The sequence below is a fragment of the Oryzias latipes genome, chromosome 2 (genome assembly GCF_002234675.1).
Source record: "Oryzias latipes chromosome 2, ASM223467v1".
Lineage (NCBI taxonomy): Eukaryota > Metazoa > Chordata > Actinopteri > Beloniformes > Adrianichthyidae > Oryzias > Oryzias latipes.
This window is the reverse complement of record NC_019860.2, coordinates 1,231,077-1,246,784: the sequence shown is the minus strand read 5'-3', so window position 1 is coordinate 1,246,784 and position 15,708 is coordinate 1,231,077. Positions and strand designations below refer to the sequence as shown.

General features: G+C 42.6%; 1 protein-coding gene across 3 annotated transcripts; it reads left to right on the top strand.

Moving 5' to 3' along the window:
* Positions 1 to 583: 583 nt before the first annotated feature.
* Positions 584 to 14,605, top strand: rcan1 (regulator of calcineurin 1). Of its 3 annotated transcripts, none has more exons than XM_004086027.4 (5): positions 584 to 766; positions 888 to 1,031; positions 11,375 to 11,548; positions 11,653 to 11,812; positions 13,758 to 14,605. In XM_004086027.4, exons 2-5 carry the CDS (start codon positions 903 to 905, stop codon positions 13,943 to 13,945), a joined length of 651 nt encoding a protein of 216 aa, XP_004086075.1. In that variant the 5' UTR covers positions 584 to 766; positions 888 to 902; the 3' UTR covers positions 13,946 to 14,605. The 3 variants fall into 3 exon arrangements, with proteins under 3 accessions (XP_004086075.1, XP_004086073.1, XP_004086074.1); XM_004086025.4 differs by having other exon boundaries at positions 585 to 813; XM_004086026.2 differs by lacking the exons at positions 584 to 766; positions 888 to 1,031 and adding an exon at positions 8,759 to 9,237.
* The last annotated feature ends 1,103 nt before the right edge of the window (positions 14,606 to 15,708 follow it).

Genomic DNA, 15,708 nt, shown 5'->3' with positions numbered 1-15,708 from the left:
TGAAAATTCCACTACTATGAGAAAAAAGTAGATTAGTAAAAGTAAATCATGAGGTGTTTGGTTGATGGACTTAAACATTTGGAAAGTGACCAATCAGTGTCTTGTTGTGACAAAAAAAGCCACTTTTTCTATTGATATTTGTATTTTTTCCCTTTTTTCTCCACTGAAGCTTAGTGTTTTGATTACATAGTTCAGGTTTTTGGCTTTACAGTGGTTATGTGAGGTTTAGCAGCTACCTAAGATTCTTTCCATGATGCCCTTGTGCTTTAACACCTTAAAAAGTGTCATAGAGAAAATGCTAACCTGGTTATAGACCTTTGAGTAAAAAATATGTTTGGAATTAAATGTTTACAAGTTGTTGCGTAGATTTGTGAACAGATGAGATCTGCCTTAAGAATACACACCTTTTTACATAGATTTCCCTTTAAACATACTTTTATATGTAAATCAGAAAAAATCGTTTTTAATCTTAAAAAACAACAACATTTCTTTGCTAAAACACAGCACTGCAGTTCATACTCCAGATCGACAGGTGGCGATATAGCCCCGCCCCGTTTGCCAATTGAAAGTCAAGAAGGAGCAGAACCGGAAGTTTATAACCGGAGTCCTCCATGGTGGATGAAAACAGGTTAACGCCGGTTTAAATTAATCCGTCACAGACCAGCTAGCTTGCAGCAAATCCAGCTGACCTCCAGGCAGCTGCACGCGCTCCAACACAGACGGAAGAGGAGGGGCTGGTTCGGCCCCGCCGTCTGTTCTCGCGCAGGTTCGTTTAGACTGACTCGGTTCGGATTCTTCCGCGCCTCCTCGCGGGTGAGTTCTGCACCCACGCGAAGCAGGTTCGTCGGTGCGCGCGCCGTGACTCTCGGGGTCTTCCGTGTTCTCAGGTCCAGAGCGCCGGAATGCAGCAGGCGAAGGTGGCAGACGACAAGAAGGAGGAGGCCGCGGTGGAAGTCCGCTTCACCGACCTGCCGGACGCCCTGATCGCCTGTAAAGTCCCGCCGGACCTGTTCGCCTACGGAGGGGTGAAGGTAAGCGCCGCGAGGCGGGGTTTTTAGCCGGTTCTGACCGCGCTGGCGCCGGCCTGACCCGGGAGAAACAAAGCCGGGAGGTTCAGTTCAGCGGGTTCCCCGCTAGATAGAGCCATTCCGCCGAGATGCATTCATCCTTACGAGACATGCAAATATAGCCCACAATGCATTGCGTTTGAACACAAATGTATTTTTTTTAATTTAACCATGAATGTTTTTATCATCAGAACACAGTGGGTTTATAAATTGTTGCAGTAAAATGCCCATATTGATGAGGGCTGTGTCTGAATTCCCTCCTCCCTCACTAGTAAAACCCTCTACAGTGCAGGACTATGTGTGCTCTAGATTTTAAAACAATTCGGATGGACTACCGATGATATCTTTATAGTTTTTAATGGCAAATATGACAGCACTGTTTTCACAAAGTTAAACCTCTCAACCTTTATAATGTGTTTGGGTCCAAATTGACCTGTTTTCAAACTGTGTAAAGGGGTCAATTTTGACCCAAACACAATAAATAAAAGCAATAACGAAGACTGTTTATTGTGTTCTGATGATTAAAAAAAATAAATTAAAGTATTTTTCTTTACTTGGAAAAAAGGTATTTCATATTTGCCCATCTAGTGGGAATCAAAGCTTTTAGCTATGTTCACTTCAGGCCTGGTAACACATGTTCAAGTGACTTTCAATGAAATCTCGATGTAAATTTGTGTTTCCAGCTTCCGTGTTCGATACACCTGCGTTCACGCGTTGCTACACAAAGTTCTGTCGGTTTGTGGACTCTACCCACAAAACGTGCCCTCTTTATTTTTTGTTTGATTTCCCGCTGTAAATTCTTGCAGTGGTGTGAAAAACCAAACCGAGCAGATTATTTCTGACTGTTCACACTGCATACGTTGTCTTTTCCTGTGTTTACGTGATCAGACTGACGTTCTGACTCCGCCTTTCTGAAACAGTAGGAAAGGGAAGGTAGACGTGCAGATCTTTGGTTTTTCCGTCCGTCCCGCCTGCTTTGATCCATGATGCTTACCAACAGAAAAACGTATTCAGGTGTTGCTTACCAACAGAAAAACGTATTCAGGTGTTACGCACTGCCGTCCACCTACCTCTGCTTTTCAGTGTTTGTTTTTGCCGAATGTCGTTCATTTCCGTTTTTCAGAACGTGATGGAAAAGTCGTATTTCCAAAATAAATGTAGTTTTAAAGCAAAAAAAAAAAAAAACGTGATTTAGCTATAAATGTCTTGTTTTGCTCAAACATCATATTTATTTGATTTTAGCTTTTTGTAACGTTCGTCTTTAGCCGCTCCTCTTCATTCATGAAGCTCCTTTTTGGTCTGTAATAATTACATTGAGTAAACAAAACATTGGAAAAAGGAGCTGAAGCATCATACAGACTGTTATGGAACACTTTAGTTGTGCTGCAAAGCTTTCCATCACTGTTCCTTCATTTTTATCTTATTTTCAAAATAAAGGTGCATCTTTTATTAGATCTGGAGGCTGACGTTTGGTTTAGCCATAACAGTACAGCTTGTTTTTGTAACTTTATTTATGGCATCACATTAAAAATTGGAAAATCAAATAAAAAGAAATGGGAGCTTTACCGGTTTTTGATGACTGGTGCAGGCCTGAACTCACTGATGGGGGTGTTTTTATTTGGTTGAATGGAAAAAGCGGAGTGACTCGAGGACACCGCGTGGTTTAGGTGTTGACTGGCGGGTGAAGCGGATCGTGCCTGCAGGGCTGTAGACCAGCATTAAGAAAATCCACGGCACAACTTTGTTTTTTTGTCTTTTTATTTGTTGTTCGTCTTTAAAGCTGCTCCTTTTCCACGAGGGGTTGGTATCAGCAGGACCATGGGATTCTGCTGTGAGAGGATCGCTTTAGCATTGAGTAGACTTACTTGGCCATGGATCCTGCCTCTGCCTTGTCTTGCACCCCCAGCCATCCCCCAACTCCATCTGGATGAAGCTCATCTGCTGGACTATTAAAACATGTAGTGTTAGCGTTAGATAAACTCATTCTTCTCTGAGAGTTCTGGTACATCGCCTGTCCTTTATTTTACAAATCCCTTTTTTTTTCCCAGGAGTTTTTTCTTACCGGAAGGATGGTCTAAGCAACTGTTTTTCAACCTTTTCTGAGCCACGGCACACTTTAACCTTGACAAAAGTCCTGCGGCACACCAGCATCCAAAAAGTTTTTTTTTTAAATTGGAGAAACTCAAAGTCTTTATTGATCTACAGCCCCTCCACAATCTCACATGCATTTTTGTGATAATTATTGTGGCAGAAAAAGCTGGAAGCTGCAGCTGTTTTTCTAAAAGATGTAATAAAAGTTAAGTTAGAAGATTTAAAAACTGTTGGATGTGCGTTCGTTGTGGTGTCAAGACGTTTAACAACAAAGGTTCATTGTGCGCTGAGATGCTGTCACTTTAACCCAATGCATCATGGGAGATGTAGTGCAAACAGCTGCAAAAGGGCAGAAAGGCTAATGTCTCTGAGCTTCTTTGTTTTGTTCACTTTTTACACAGTCAGATACCGGATTCTGTGGAAAGCTACACCGCTAAAGACGAGCGTTAGCTGGTATTTTTGTTAGAACTGAGCGACTTTACGAGCCAAATTGGATCAAGGAAGCGAGGACTTTAATCACTTCTGATTGGTCAGACTGATGACGTGTGATTCAGCCTTCAAGAATGATTGGTGGAGACAGTTAAAGGGGCGGGACTTTTCCTAAAACAGCTGAAGCTACAGCTAAATCGCAGTACCGTGATTCTTATCTTTCTTTAATAGAATCAAATAAACACAAAGAAAAAAGTATTTTAAGACCTTTCATATTCCTAACTACTCAGTGTTTTATCAGGGCCTGTTTGGATGAACACAGAGCTGATTTCCTGGAGATGGAAAATGTTTTTAGATCAGTTAATGAGGGCAATTTCCCACAGCACAATAATGTGTAGCAGCACACTGGTTGACAGGGGCAGTAGCGAATATACTTAAAATCCCTCATAATTCTGCTTTTTAGAGCAATGATTGCATTGCCTGACTGGTATTGTCCACCATACTCTACTATATTTATAAAGATTGTGGATCAGGAATCTTGATTGTCACAAAAAAATCGTCCGCGTTTTTTCTGAAACAAATTGCGACAATCCCAGAATTTAGAGATTCATTGCAGCCCCATTGACTGGCTTCTATTAATCATCTCGTGTTACCTGAGAGTCACCTAAATGCTGACAGATACCCTCCAGAATCGCTTCAAAGCTCGTTTCTGCCCTTCAAGCCAGATCTCAGGCAAAGCGTTAGCATTATGGGTTAATGCTAACTCTTTGGAAGAGACGGACATTTACTGGAGTTTGTGGTCAGTTACCACCCAGCGACAGTAGATCCCTTCAAACTCTGAAGCAAGTGAATGAAGACCTCCTACAGTGGATCCAAGTCTGGTTCCATGTCTCTCAGTCACCTGAGCTGGATTGAGTTTAGAACCTCCATCAGTAGATGGATCTAAAGTTTTAACCACTTCAGGCTTTAGTGAAAGCACTTCAGAAACGTCAACAGGAAGCTCTTTAATCTAGAGAAAGCCCCACTGCCCTCTGGGATCAGTCGCCACTCAAATCAAGCCGAAACAGAACCACCATTCATTCTTTTAACTAGTGAAAATGTTTGGCCGAAGCCAAATAATAATTAAAACACTTGGCCGAAAAGTGACGAATATCAAATGAGGATGTTGTTTTTCTTTATTTTTGAAATATTGCAGTAATAGCCTAGAATCAATTTTACACAACTTTCATACAAGGCTGTGCCTTCGCACAAAACATCGATCTCTTGTGAATCTTATCGATTTTTTTCAAACACGTCAGACACAGAAAGAGTGCTGCTAACACCGCTAGCCTTCCTTGTAGCCCCCACAGCCGTCTCTTTTTCGTATTCCTCATGCTGTTCTAGGCCTTTAGCTTTTTAATGCCCGATTAACGCACGTGGTTCAGGTTTTGGCCGACGAACCCCCTTGCGACAATGTAGTTCCGCTGTCGCTTCAAACTGTAGATCTGTTATCGCTTTCATTTCCTTTAAGATCTATTTAAAATGGGCTCTAGATTGCACATTGATTGCGTCACGTTCCACTATTTGGCCAATATTGGGTTCTCAAAAATTAGGCCTGCACAATATACCGCAAATTTATCGTTATCGCGACATAAAGCTGTGCAATATGCATATCGCAAAAGACGGCGAAAATTGCAATAAATGGTTACCTTAAATGGAGGGTAATTTGGAGTATAACTTTGAAACTGTTGAAATGAAATGGGAATGATGTTTTTGGTTGTTTCGCTATTTGTTCATATACCGCACGTTATCGTTATCGCAATATTGATCACTAATAACGCATATCGCGATCTTTCCTCATATCGTGCAGCTCTACCAAAAAGTCTGTTTTTACTGTTCCTACTTTCAATGGACACAAGTGCTGCCATGACAGGCCCCTCCCCCATCCACCTGGTACATCAGCACCGACATCTTTGTGATTAAAAGAATCATAAACAGAAAACAAACTATCTCGGCAGATAAACGACTCAAACCACCTTAGTAAGTAGTTCCTGTAAAGCTATTCCAGAAGTGCTGTGTCATGAGTCCCCAGTGGAATAACCGAGTCACTGGAAAATACAAAGCAGATGGCTCTTTCTGTGACAGGGCGGGGGCCTTGTCCGGGATAAAGCCAGAGAGCAGAGAATGAGGATTCATCTCTGAGATGTTTGGATAAAACTATCAAGTTAACCCAGAGCGATGACGACGCATGCAGCATTTTCTGCTGAGAAAGCAGGAAGTAAGAAGAGACGTCCAAGGGGAGACGAGCTAACCAAAGGTTCTGATAAGAGAAGCACTCTCTGCTGCGTTGGAATAGATGGGGATATTTGAACAAAAAAAATTTTTTTTTGGCTCTTTTGGACTAAAACTATATAAATACGCAGTTTCGGAAAGTGCTGCTTGAGTATAAAAGTTTATATTTTAGAAAATTTTAAAAAACTGTTTGCTTTAAAAAAAAACGTTTTTTGACTGACAAAATTGTTTTAAAGTGAATAGAAATATCTATTTCCTAAAAAAATAACTTTGAGTTGGGTTATTTCTGGAAATTCTATATTTTTAAGGAAATATTTTGCATTAAAAGTGTCAGTTTTTATAAGTTAAATTGCCGATTTTGATCATGTTTTATTACAGCCAAATGCTAAAAATTAATTATTATCTAAATGACTGTTAAAAAAACATGGAGGTATAAAATTGCGTTGGCTCTAAATCAAAAACAATTAAACAAAGTTAGTTTTTCTCTATTAAGATTACATTTACAACTCAAAAAAACATATGGAGAATTTAACTGGGTATTAGAATGTAAATTGAAATAAAAAAAAGTTAGTTAGTTGTTGACCTCTTTGTGTTATAAAATAGTTATTCTGATCTGACACATGTAGGATTTGTTTATTCCGTGTTCTCATTGGAAAGTCAACCAACAGTCTGTTAGTTTATATCCATTATTTCACTAAACTATCCCCTTCTATGTGGCGCTTTATTTTGAAAATAATCCATTGGATTATTCAGGATTTGCTACTGTTTTGTCTGTTGTGGGTCTTTTTAAAACAGTTTCTATAGACCTTAAGGAGCGTTTGGCTGCCTTGTCACAGCCTGTTGTACGCGTACCTGGACTGAGTCCTACAGACGGTCCCTGAATGCATCATTTAGGGGAGGCGTGGCGCTTCACCTGGAATGGGAGCGGCAGGCTCACGTGTCCCTGTGTTTGTGCAGGTATCAGCGCTGAAGGAATGGAAAGACGGGGACGTAAAAACATGTGGATGGAAAAAAAAGAAAAGGTTGTGTTCACTGTCAACAAACCGCCAGGACAACACGACGGCACACAAACAAACACACTGACGCAGAACAAAAAGAGAAACATGACAGTGACGTCATGGTGTTGTTAATGCCGCTCTCAGGGAAATAAATATTGCCAGGGAAGTCATGTTGATGATTGAAGTCCTCCATTGACTCAATCTGCATGACTCACGAGGACTTAAAGAGTAACCTGCAGTTCCCACAGGTGGTGCTTTATTTTGAAAATCCTATGCATTTTCTGTGGGGGCAATTCATGAATCAAGATCAACAATTTACAGATTCTTGCAATTCTTAGTGAATAGTATTTTTACTGAATGTATGAAAACTAAAATGAAACGTATGTAATCATCATTTATACCTATATTTAGGAATCAACAAATAAGATAAAAACACAAAGATTTAGATGGAAAGAAATGATATCTGTCACTTTGTCACAAAGCTTTTCTGTCAACTTCCTGGTTAACTTCAGCAGGAAACGAAACACAAACTTGCATTTGCTTCCAATCGTTAGAGCGATAATTAAGTTGCCTAAAGTGTATTTTTTGTTGCTATATTTATAAATGTCATGGATCCCAGATTTCGAACATCATGGATGTTTGAACTTGAATTTGCGGGAACAGATCAAAAACATCCAAGGAATGGAATACTAGTTACAACACTACTATATGAGGAGGAAAGTAGTAAACTAAAAATAACAGGTGGAAGGTTAAAATGTGGAAATTATAAAAATATACATTTTTGAAATCAGCTTTCTAAAAGGAAAAATGTATAATTTTTAAAATATCTACCTTTATCATAAAATTTTATGTATACATATATAAACAATATGTGTGTATGTGTATGTATATAATATATGTGTGACATTTACCTTAAATATTTTCATGGTCAGTAGAAATATGCCCATAAATATATGTGGGACTTTCTTCACGTTGTCTCCAACATCGTTGAGGTATTTTTGGCGGGTTATAGAAAATCTTCTAGATCTCCGTGTGATTTTTTTATGACCCAAATTCCTCCTGATAATAGAACACCAGGCTGTTTTTAATCTGGCTTCTAAGCGACCCATGTGGGTATTTTTCATGACCTTTAATGACCTTTTCACCCTCCTCTCAGTTTGAGCGGCTTCTAGAGTTTTGTGCTGAGCTACAGCTGTTGGTTTGTCCTTATTCAAGAGTTCTGTGGTTCTCCCTGCTGCGTTGGTCCATATTGTTCTGGTATCTTATGTCAGTTGTGGTGCTATAAGTATCGTCAGGGTCCAAAGTTGGGGTTTGGTCGGCTGTGTTCTAACATTTGGAGTTCAGACGGGCGTCGCCCGGGTCCCTGTTGTGGTAGTTGTGTATTTATGTGGGTGGGGGCTGGCAGCAACATAACCTAATTAACCTGTAATCCTCTTCCATAATACGTCTCCTTATCAAACGGCCTTCTTTTCACTCTTATCCATGTCTTTTTCCGTCTTCGTGGGCTGTCCGTCAACGTTGGACTGCATAGTTTCCACCAGCCTCTCCCTCTGCTTTCCTTTCTCCTGCATTCCTGCAGCCCTCCCCCCTCCAGCTTTACCTATTGTCTCTTCGGTTCTGACCCGTCTGACCTGGCAGTCATGTGACGGGAACCTGCTGTGCGCGTTCCTCAGATCAAAGGTCTCACTTTTTCCACTCAAAGGTTTGATTCCCGGCGCAGCACAGCGCTTAGGAACGCCGGTGATGTCAGTGTTTCCAGACTCGACTAGTTTCTGTATCATCAACTGTTGTGGGGAAAGAGGGCGATGGGGGAGGTGAATGGAGCTCCTCCCCCGCTCGCAGCTGATTGGCCGGCGTCGGGCGATGCGTCACTGGGCCGGCAGGGGCCTCCTTTAAGTGTGCGTGGATCAGCAGAGCCTGCAGAAGGCTGGGTGACGTTGGAGCAGTCCACTCCCACATCTAGAACATTCCTGCTCTGCAGCAGAGCCTGTCAGGAGGAAGAGTAGCAGCAGGGGGGGGGCATTTAGGCTCGGCAAAGCCTGCTAACCTTGACGTGGGTCAGTTGGAGAGGAAGCTCTCTTCCGCCGAGCCCAGTCACCCCGGCTAGAGATAGCAGCTGGTGCTCCCGGACCTCCGTCACCCTGGGGAAGGCTACACACCTCCGACCCCCCCGGTTCGCCCCCTCGTCATCGCTCGCCGCCGCTGGTTTTTCCTCGCCGGGGAGGTGTGCGTCACCCTGTGCCATCGCCTCGGTTTTCGGGTGGAGGAGGTTTCGGTTTCCAGGCCTGCCAGAGATGCATATTAAAACCACCAAGTGCAACCGCTTCTGTCTGGTTGCCTCGGTAACCAACCAGGAAGTCTTCCTCTGTCATGAGGCGCGGGTGAGTTGCAGCTCAAGCAGGCGGCTGGCTTTAGCAGCTGCATGCATGAAAAGCGTCATGCTGGTTTTAGATCCTAGTTCCTGTATTCTGTATTGTGAATGAGCGGAGTTGCTGCACTTAGCAGCTTAGGGCCGTGTCACACAGTCTCTACACACATTTTGTGCATTTTCTATGTTTGTAATGTCAGTTTTTCATGATCATTGTGGGATTTCCGTCATTTATAAGCGTTTCTTCCGTTCGTCATGCGTCGATGTGCGCAGATGTCTACTGAGGGTTTTACCGACGAGTCTTTACGTGAATTTGGTTTTGAGCTGATTAAAATCTTTGGTCAGTCGAGAATTATGGAGTTTACGCATATTTGACCTAGTTTATACGCAATTATTACGTAAATCTAACCCAATTTCTGTGTAATGCATACACAAAATTATGTCTATAAGTGTTCCACGGATGTCAAATGGACTTTTCACACATGAACCACAGATGTAGAACTTATATTGCGTGACGCTGCACATATCACGTTCAAATTACTTAGTTACACACAAATCACTAATGAGTTGCATAAAAGCAGCACAGTAATCATGCGGTTCCTTTTCATCACGGTTCATGTTCTACGTTTATTTGCGTGGTTTATTTGTAATAACATTTCATGTAAAGACCACAACTTTGACTCCAACTTCTTGTGGCCCAGATCTATCCAATAGTTACCTTGGGGCCTAGGTACCGTGTCTTTGGGACCACGAGGGGCACCTGATTACAACGTACATTAAATGCCTCGTTTCTATTGAACAGTACGGTACCGTCCGGTTTGGCCTTTTTAGCGTTTCCATTATTGAATACACCCATTAAGCCAGACGGAACTGTACCTATTTTGTGCCCGTTGGTTGTAGGTCCATAGAAAAATGGAATGGACCGGTTTTAGTGGGGCTACTGTTGAAAACCGTTGATTGGCTGAAGGTCATTACGACATAGGCAAGCTCCAAGAATGCGGCTGTATTGCTTTCCGCCGTCTGCAATCTTCTCTTAACCCTTGTGCTATCTGACCCAACTCCCAATGTTAAAGTGCCCAGGATAGCACAAGGGTTACGCAACGTTGAATGCTTTGTTTATTCAAAGAACTAAAAGAAGAGCAGGAACATTTTTTGATGCTGGATTATCTCCATTGTTGTTGTTAGCGTCAGTCCACATGCGTCGTGATAGAAACACTCACCTGAATTGCCTGGACCATTCTAAACCGGACCGGACCGTTCTACTCAGGCTTAAGAGGAACAAAACAGTCTAAATGTGTTATGACTACACTACCCAGAATGCCTATCGGGGCTAAGAGGAACGCCATTGGTCTTCTTGTTTGCCTTTTTTTTTCTTTGCAATATGTAGTCATTGCAGAATCAGTGACACCACAGATAATTAAAACTTTATTGACAATATTTTTCAGTTGTAGCACATAAAATACAAAAACAATACTCTGACTTTTTCATTTTGTTGCATTGAAGCATTGTAATGTATCACTTCACCAGGCTCCTGACTACAGTACCCATGATGCTCCAACAATTGATCAAGTGTTGCAGCTTCATAGTTAAGTTATACTAAAACATTTGGACCAAAGTTTAATTGGCAAGTGCAACCGAAAAACGGTTCAAGGTAAATTAGAATAATCAGAAGGTAAACATTTGAGTTGATGTACACATAAGTGTACGTTATAGTCCATTAAATATGGTATATAGTTTACGATGTACGAAAAGACATCTTTCGATTTTATTGTGTTAAATTGCTTTTGGTTAGGAGCCTTGTCGACTAGATTTTGTCCTTGGTGTTCTAATCTGATCTCTACAGGTGAAGAACCTAGACCAGAGCCAGGTTAGAGAGGGAGAAATTCCCAAGCCATGCTGTAGTTAGGGTGACAGTCTGTAGATTTTATTGTAACGTTACATGAGACGTTACCTGAAGGCATTCCATCCAGACAATGACTTAAAGTTGAGGTTGTGGAGGACTGGATGTTTCTCAAAAGTATTCCTGGACCAATTTAGATGGACCCAATTGTACTATGTCGTCTAAGGGCCCTAAGACTAAAGACCTTGATATCATTCAAAAAGCAATATTGCCGGTAAGGTAACCCTCCCTATTCCTTATCTCCTACCAGGCCAGTTTCGAGTCGCTGTTTCGCTCCTTCGACCCAGAGGTCAAGTTCCAGTACTTCAAGTCCTTCCGGCGGGTCAGGATCAGCTTCAGTGATGCTCTGGCTGCAGCAGAGGCCCGGCTTAGACTGCACAAGACGGACTTCCGCGGCAGAGAGATGAGGCTGTACTTTGCTCAGGTAAGGTGTCCAGACACCATGAACATCACCACGAACATCAAAGCCAACGGGCTTTGATGTTCATGTCTTTACCGTTGGCTAAGCTGCCGTGTTCTGCCCTGCAGTCAGTCCACATCGGCAGTCCTAGTCTGGAACCCCCAAAACCAGAGAAGCAGTTCTTGATCTCCCCTCCGGCTTCCCCTCCAGTGGGCTGGCGGCAGTCTGAAGACGCCATGCCTGTCATCAACTACGACTTGCTGTGTGCCATCTCCAAGCTGGGACCAGGTGGGTAGCACTCGTGTAGAAACGTCCACAATAATCGCTCCTAGACTTTAATTGTTTCAAGAACAAAAATGTCAGTGTACATGACTACAAATGCAAAACAAAAGGATCTTCATGGGAAAACATTGGAATCAATCTGTTAGTTGGTTTATCTGTGATTTCGTAACATTGCATCCGTGAAACCCTTTGTAGTTGTATTCAATGTAAAAATGAACAAACCTGCCTTTGTTAGGTTAAAATCAAAATTTCTTTTAATTATCCAATTCATGATTTTTCCTCAACCGAAACAAAAGGCCTTTGCTTCTTTCTGCCGGTGCATCTGTGACCTAAAGTGAGCTTTTCCCTCCTCTGCCCAAGCAGCTTTAGCGTGACAAAGACGGCCTGTTCTTAGGCGCTTCAACAAAGGTTGACCCACATTTATTTTAGTCTCCTCTGTCAAGAGGTGGATTTGTTTGTTCAAGTTGTATTCTTAGACGGACCTGTTTCCTTTGAGCAGACGCTAGTTGTAGAATTATCGCCCCGATGTCCTACCAAAAACATTTGCACTTGAAGAATTCCATTTTACTTTCAGATAAACTCATTTAGGATTTCTTTGATTTCGTATCAATCTGTGCTTGAAGATTCAGCTGATCTGTCTTTGCTGTCCCATCACTTGTGTTGATCCAAACATTCCGGATCTGACCATTATTTTAGACTAGACCTGTATGCTTACTCGCCAATAGTTGACCTTCCAACCATAAATGAAAAAATGTGAGCTTTAGCTCTAGTGTTGACGTTCTTTGACCCACCGCAACTCTTCAGTCGTTTACCTAACTAACATAAATCCAATAGTACCTGAAGCATAGGAAAGCAGCTTGGCTTCGTTTCATATCGCCACTTTTTTCCCGTGTCAGAATCCATTGGAATTGTGTCAATAGCGTAAACGGTTAAAGAGTTACGGTAGGTCAAAGAATGTTATTTTGTTGTCGTTGGTGACGTCTCCGGTGGTAAAGGGTTAAATATTCCTAAGGGGTTTACATGTTACACTGTGGGTTGAATAGTTTAAAGGCCACAAAAACCTCCAATTAGTAGGTCAGTGGCCTTGTGTCAGAGTGTTCAGCCGGAGATTGAGAAGTTGAGGGTACAAATCTATAACTGGGTCATACCAGAGAATGGGACCTAATGCCTTCCAGCTTGTTACTTGTTACTACAGCGCCCCCACATGGTCAGATGTGGAGAACAGTTTTTGTACACCCAGGTGTAACTTTAGTTTGAACCCATGACCTTCAGGGCAACACTTTTCCTTCCTCCTGGAGCACGGGTGTCACTTCAGGCTTTAGATATTGGCATCATGCTGTTTTGTTGTTGTTTTTTTTGTTTTGTTTTTTAATTCCAGCTCCACCTGCTGGTAGTCACTGGTATCAGGTGTGTTTTATATAAAAAGCTACAGGATCAGGGTTAGTTGAAAGACTAGTGAGTAACGGGCCCCGAAGGACTGAACATTTGTCCTGGAGACTTTCATTTATAATTAACTGGAGCCAAATCAGTTCATCAAGTCACCACTAGGTAGACCACTACCACTACCACCGTCCGATTGCTGATATGGACGGCCACTGTACGCGACATTTACAGATCGTCCAATCAAAACTGCTACTACCACACTGTGGCCACCCAATTTAGGAATGGCGCCATCACCCTACATTTACCCACATCCCGCCGCCGTCTGCATTCATAATGATGGCATCAATTTAATTTAAAATTGGCTGGCGGCAGCTAATCTTGACCGTTCTTCCGGTGCCTCCCCATGGCTGAGGGTTCAGTTCAGACCAGCTGGTCACATGACCTCAGTGTATGTAAACTGTACATCAACCAATTATTGAACCAGGCTATCAAAGTTCATAATGGGTCCAAAAGTGGTGCAAATGTGGACCACTTCATAAATCCTAATGGCCCTTTCTCTTCTCACCAGGAGAGAAGTATGAGCTGCACACGGCCACGCCCACCACGCCAAGCGTGGTCGTCCACGTGTGTGACGACGACCACGGCGACAGCTCGACGCCAGAGGACAGCGACCAGGATGACAATTCCCGCCCGACGCGGCCCAAAATCATCCAGACCCGGCGCCCCGATTACTCGCCGTCCCCCGTTCAGCAGTGAGAAAGTGCGCCGCCGCCAGGGCGCAACACACGGACACAGAACGGTCGTTTTTGATGCTGCATTCAGGTGTCATGGAAAAGAAGGAACTTGAAGTATTCTGTGGTTGAGATGGAGTTCACCATTTCGATGTTTGGACCACACTGGATGCAGGACGATGCCATAACGCTCGGCATGCTGGGACGGTTCTGCGACCTCGTCCACTTTGGAACGACCATGGCACGATCCCGCCGTCCTGCTTGTTTTTCCTCCTCCGCTGGAAAGTGTTTGGAAAAGGAATCAGGACGGCCGGGGATGAGACGAGTGGGGCTGAATTCCCACGGACCTGAATGCAGCACGACTGGGATGAGTCTGTTTCGACCGTCTGGGTCCCGGCTGTGCTGGACAGGATCTCTGGCTTTGACTCTGCTCTAGTCTCTAGTCTTGAAACGTCCCGCCACGACCGCTCTCCCGTCTCTTATTTTATGATTTTTCGGGTTTCCATCCGTCTGGTTCCTCTAAAACCAGAGAACCATCGGGTTCCTCCGATAAAATCCACAGTAGACGGTCTGTTCCACCAAAACTCTTGGGGATCAGGATGTAGACGGCTCCGTATTTAGCTGCTGTTTTGTACTAAAATATGCTGTTAATGCCTGAATGTTGAATAAAAATTTGACCACGTGACCCTCCGAGTGAAATCTTTTCTGAAACTATCAAACTTTGATGGAAAAAGATGTTCAAACAGAAGAACGTTCTTCCCTCTGGAGGCCAAAATCAAGATCTGAACCTTGAAATGCTCCATCACTTCAACTCGACCCAAATTCTTATTTATAGTCAGTTCTAGCCAGGGGCGGAGCTAGTACATTTAACATGGGGGAGGGGGCAGAAGACTTTGGAAGGGTGGCAAAACATTTTATCAATATTAATATTTCCTTTAAATGTTTGTTTTAGTTTTAGATGCTTAATGAAGCTTGTATTGACGTTTTTCTTCATCTAGGTAAATTATGATACTAAAGGGGGCATGAGTGTGTCCCCTGTAGCTCCGCCCTTGATTTAAGCTAAAATGCACTGATTTTTAACTCTAAATTTCAAAATAAAATGACAAACCAGCAAAATGATCAATCTGCACCAAACTATTGTCTTTTCAAAATAAAATAAGCTGGCAGCACCTATCCAAGCTGTCAGTAGCCTTATTTCAAGTCTTGGATGGTACTAAACATTATAGATGATTTTACTGATTAAAATTAGCCAAACATGACAAATATAGGGGAAAAAGAACATACAAAAAAAGGAAGGAAACTTTATTGAAACACTTGTTATTTACATAAATCAAAGAAATAGCCGTGGCTGAAAAAGCTATGAAAAGGACAAGTAAACTGCCAGCAAAAGGCATTTAAGAGCCGCTAGAAGTAAACACCCCCCCCCCCCCCAAAAAAAAAGATTTTAAAATGAAAAGTGGTCTGAAAATGCTAAAGCACTTTCCAAAGTGGTCCAGCTCTAAAAGAACCCAAGATGAAGTGAAACAGCAGCGCCACCTGGTGGTGAAAACCTCAAATAACTGGAGAGTGCCTTTCCCTCCTCAAGACATCCAATAAACAAATTCACAAAAGCTAAAAAGAAAAAAGCATTCCGTCCAGTCACAATGTTGTTAAATCCACCAGAATCAACAATTCCCACAGCCCCGCCTCTTCATGTTTGGTATCATTGGAAAGGCTCAAATGTCCTAAATGTCCTCTGTAGACACTAAACGACCCAGGACCCAAACGTGTCCCTGACATGTCACAGGC

Excerpts from the sequence above, each read along its gene's own strand:
- rcan1 (XM_004086027.4), top strand. The coding sequence starts at position 903 with ATGCAGCAGGCGAAGGTGGCAGACGACAAGAAGGAGGAGGCCGCGGTG. Across the intron at positions 1,032-11,374 it reads TCGCCTACGGAGGGGTGAAG|GCCAGTTTCGAGTCGCTGTT; the intron begins GTAAGCGCCGCG and ends ATCTCCTACCAG. Across the intron at positions 11,549-11,652 it reads TGAGGCTGTACTTTGCTCAG|TCAGTCCACATCGGCAGTCC; the intron begins GTAAGGTGTCCA and ends TCTGCCCTGCAG.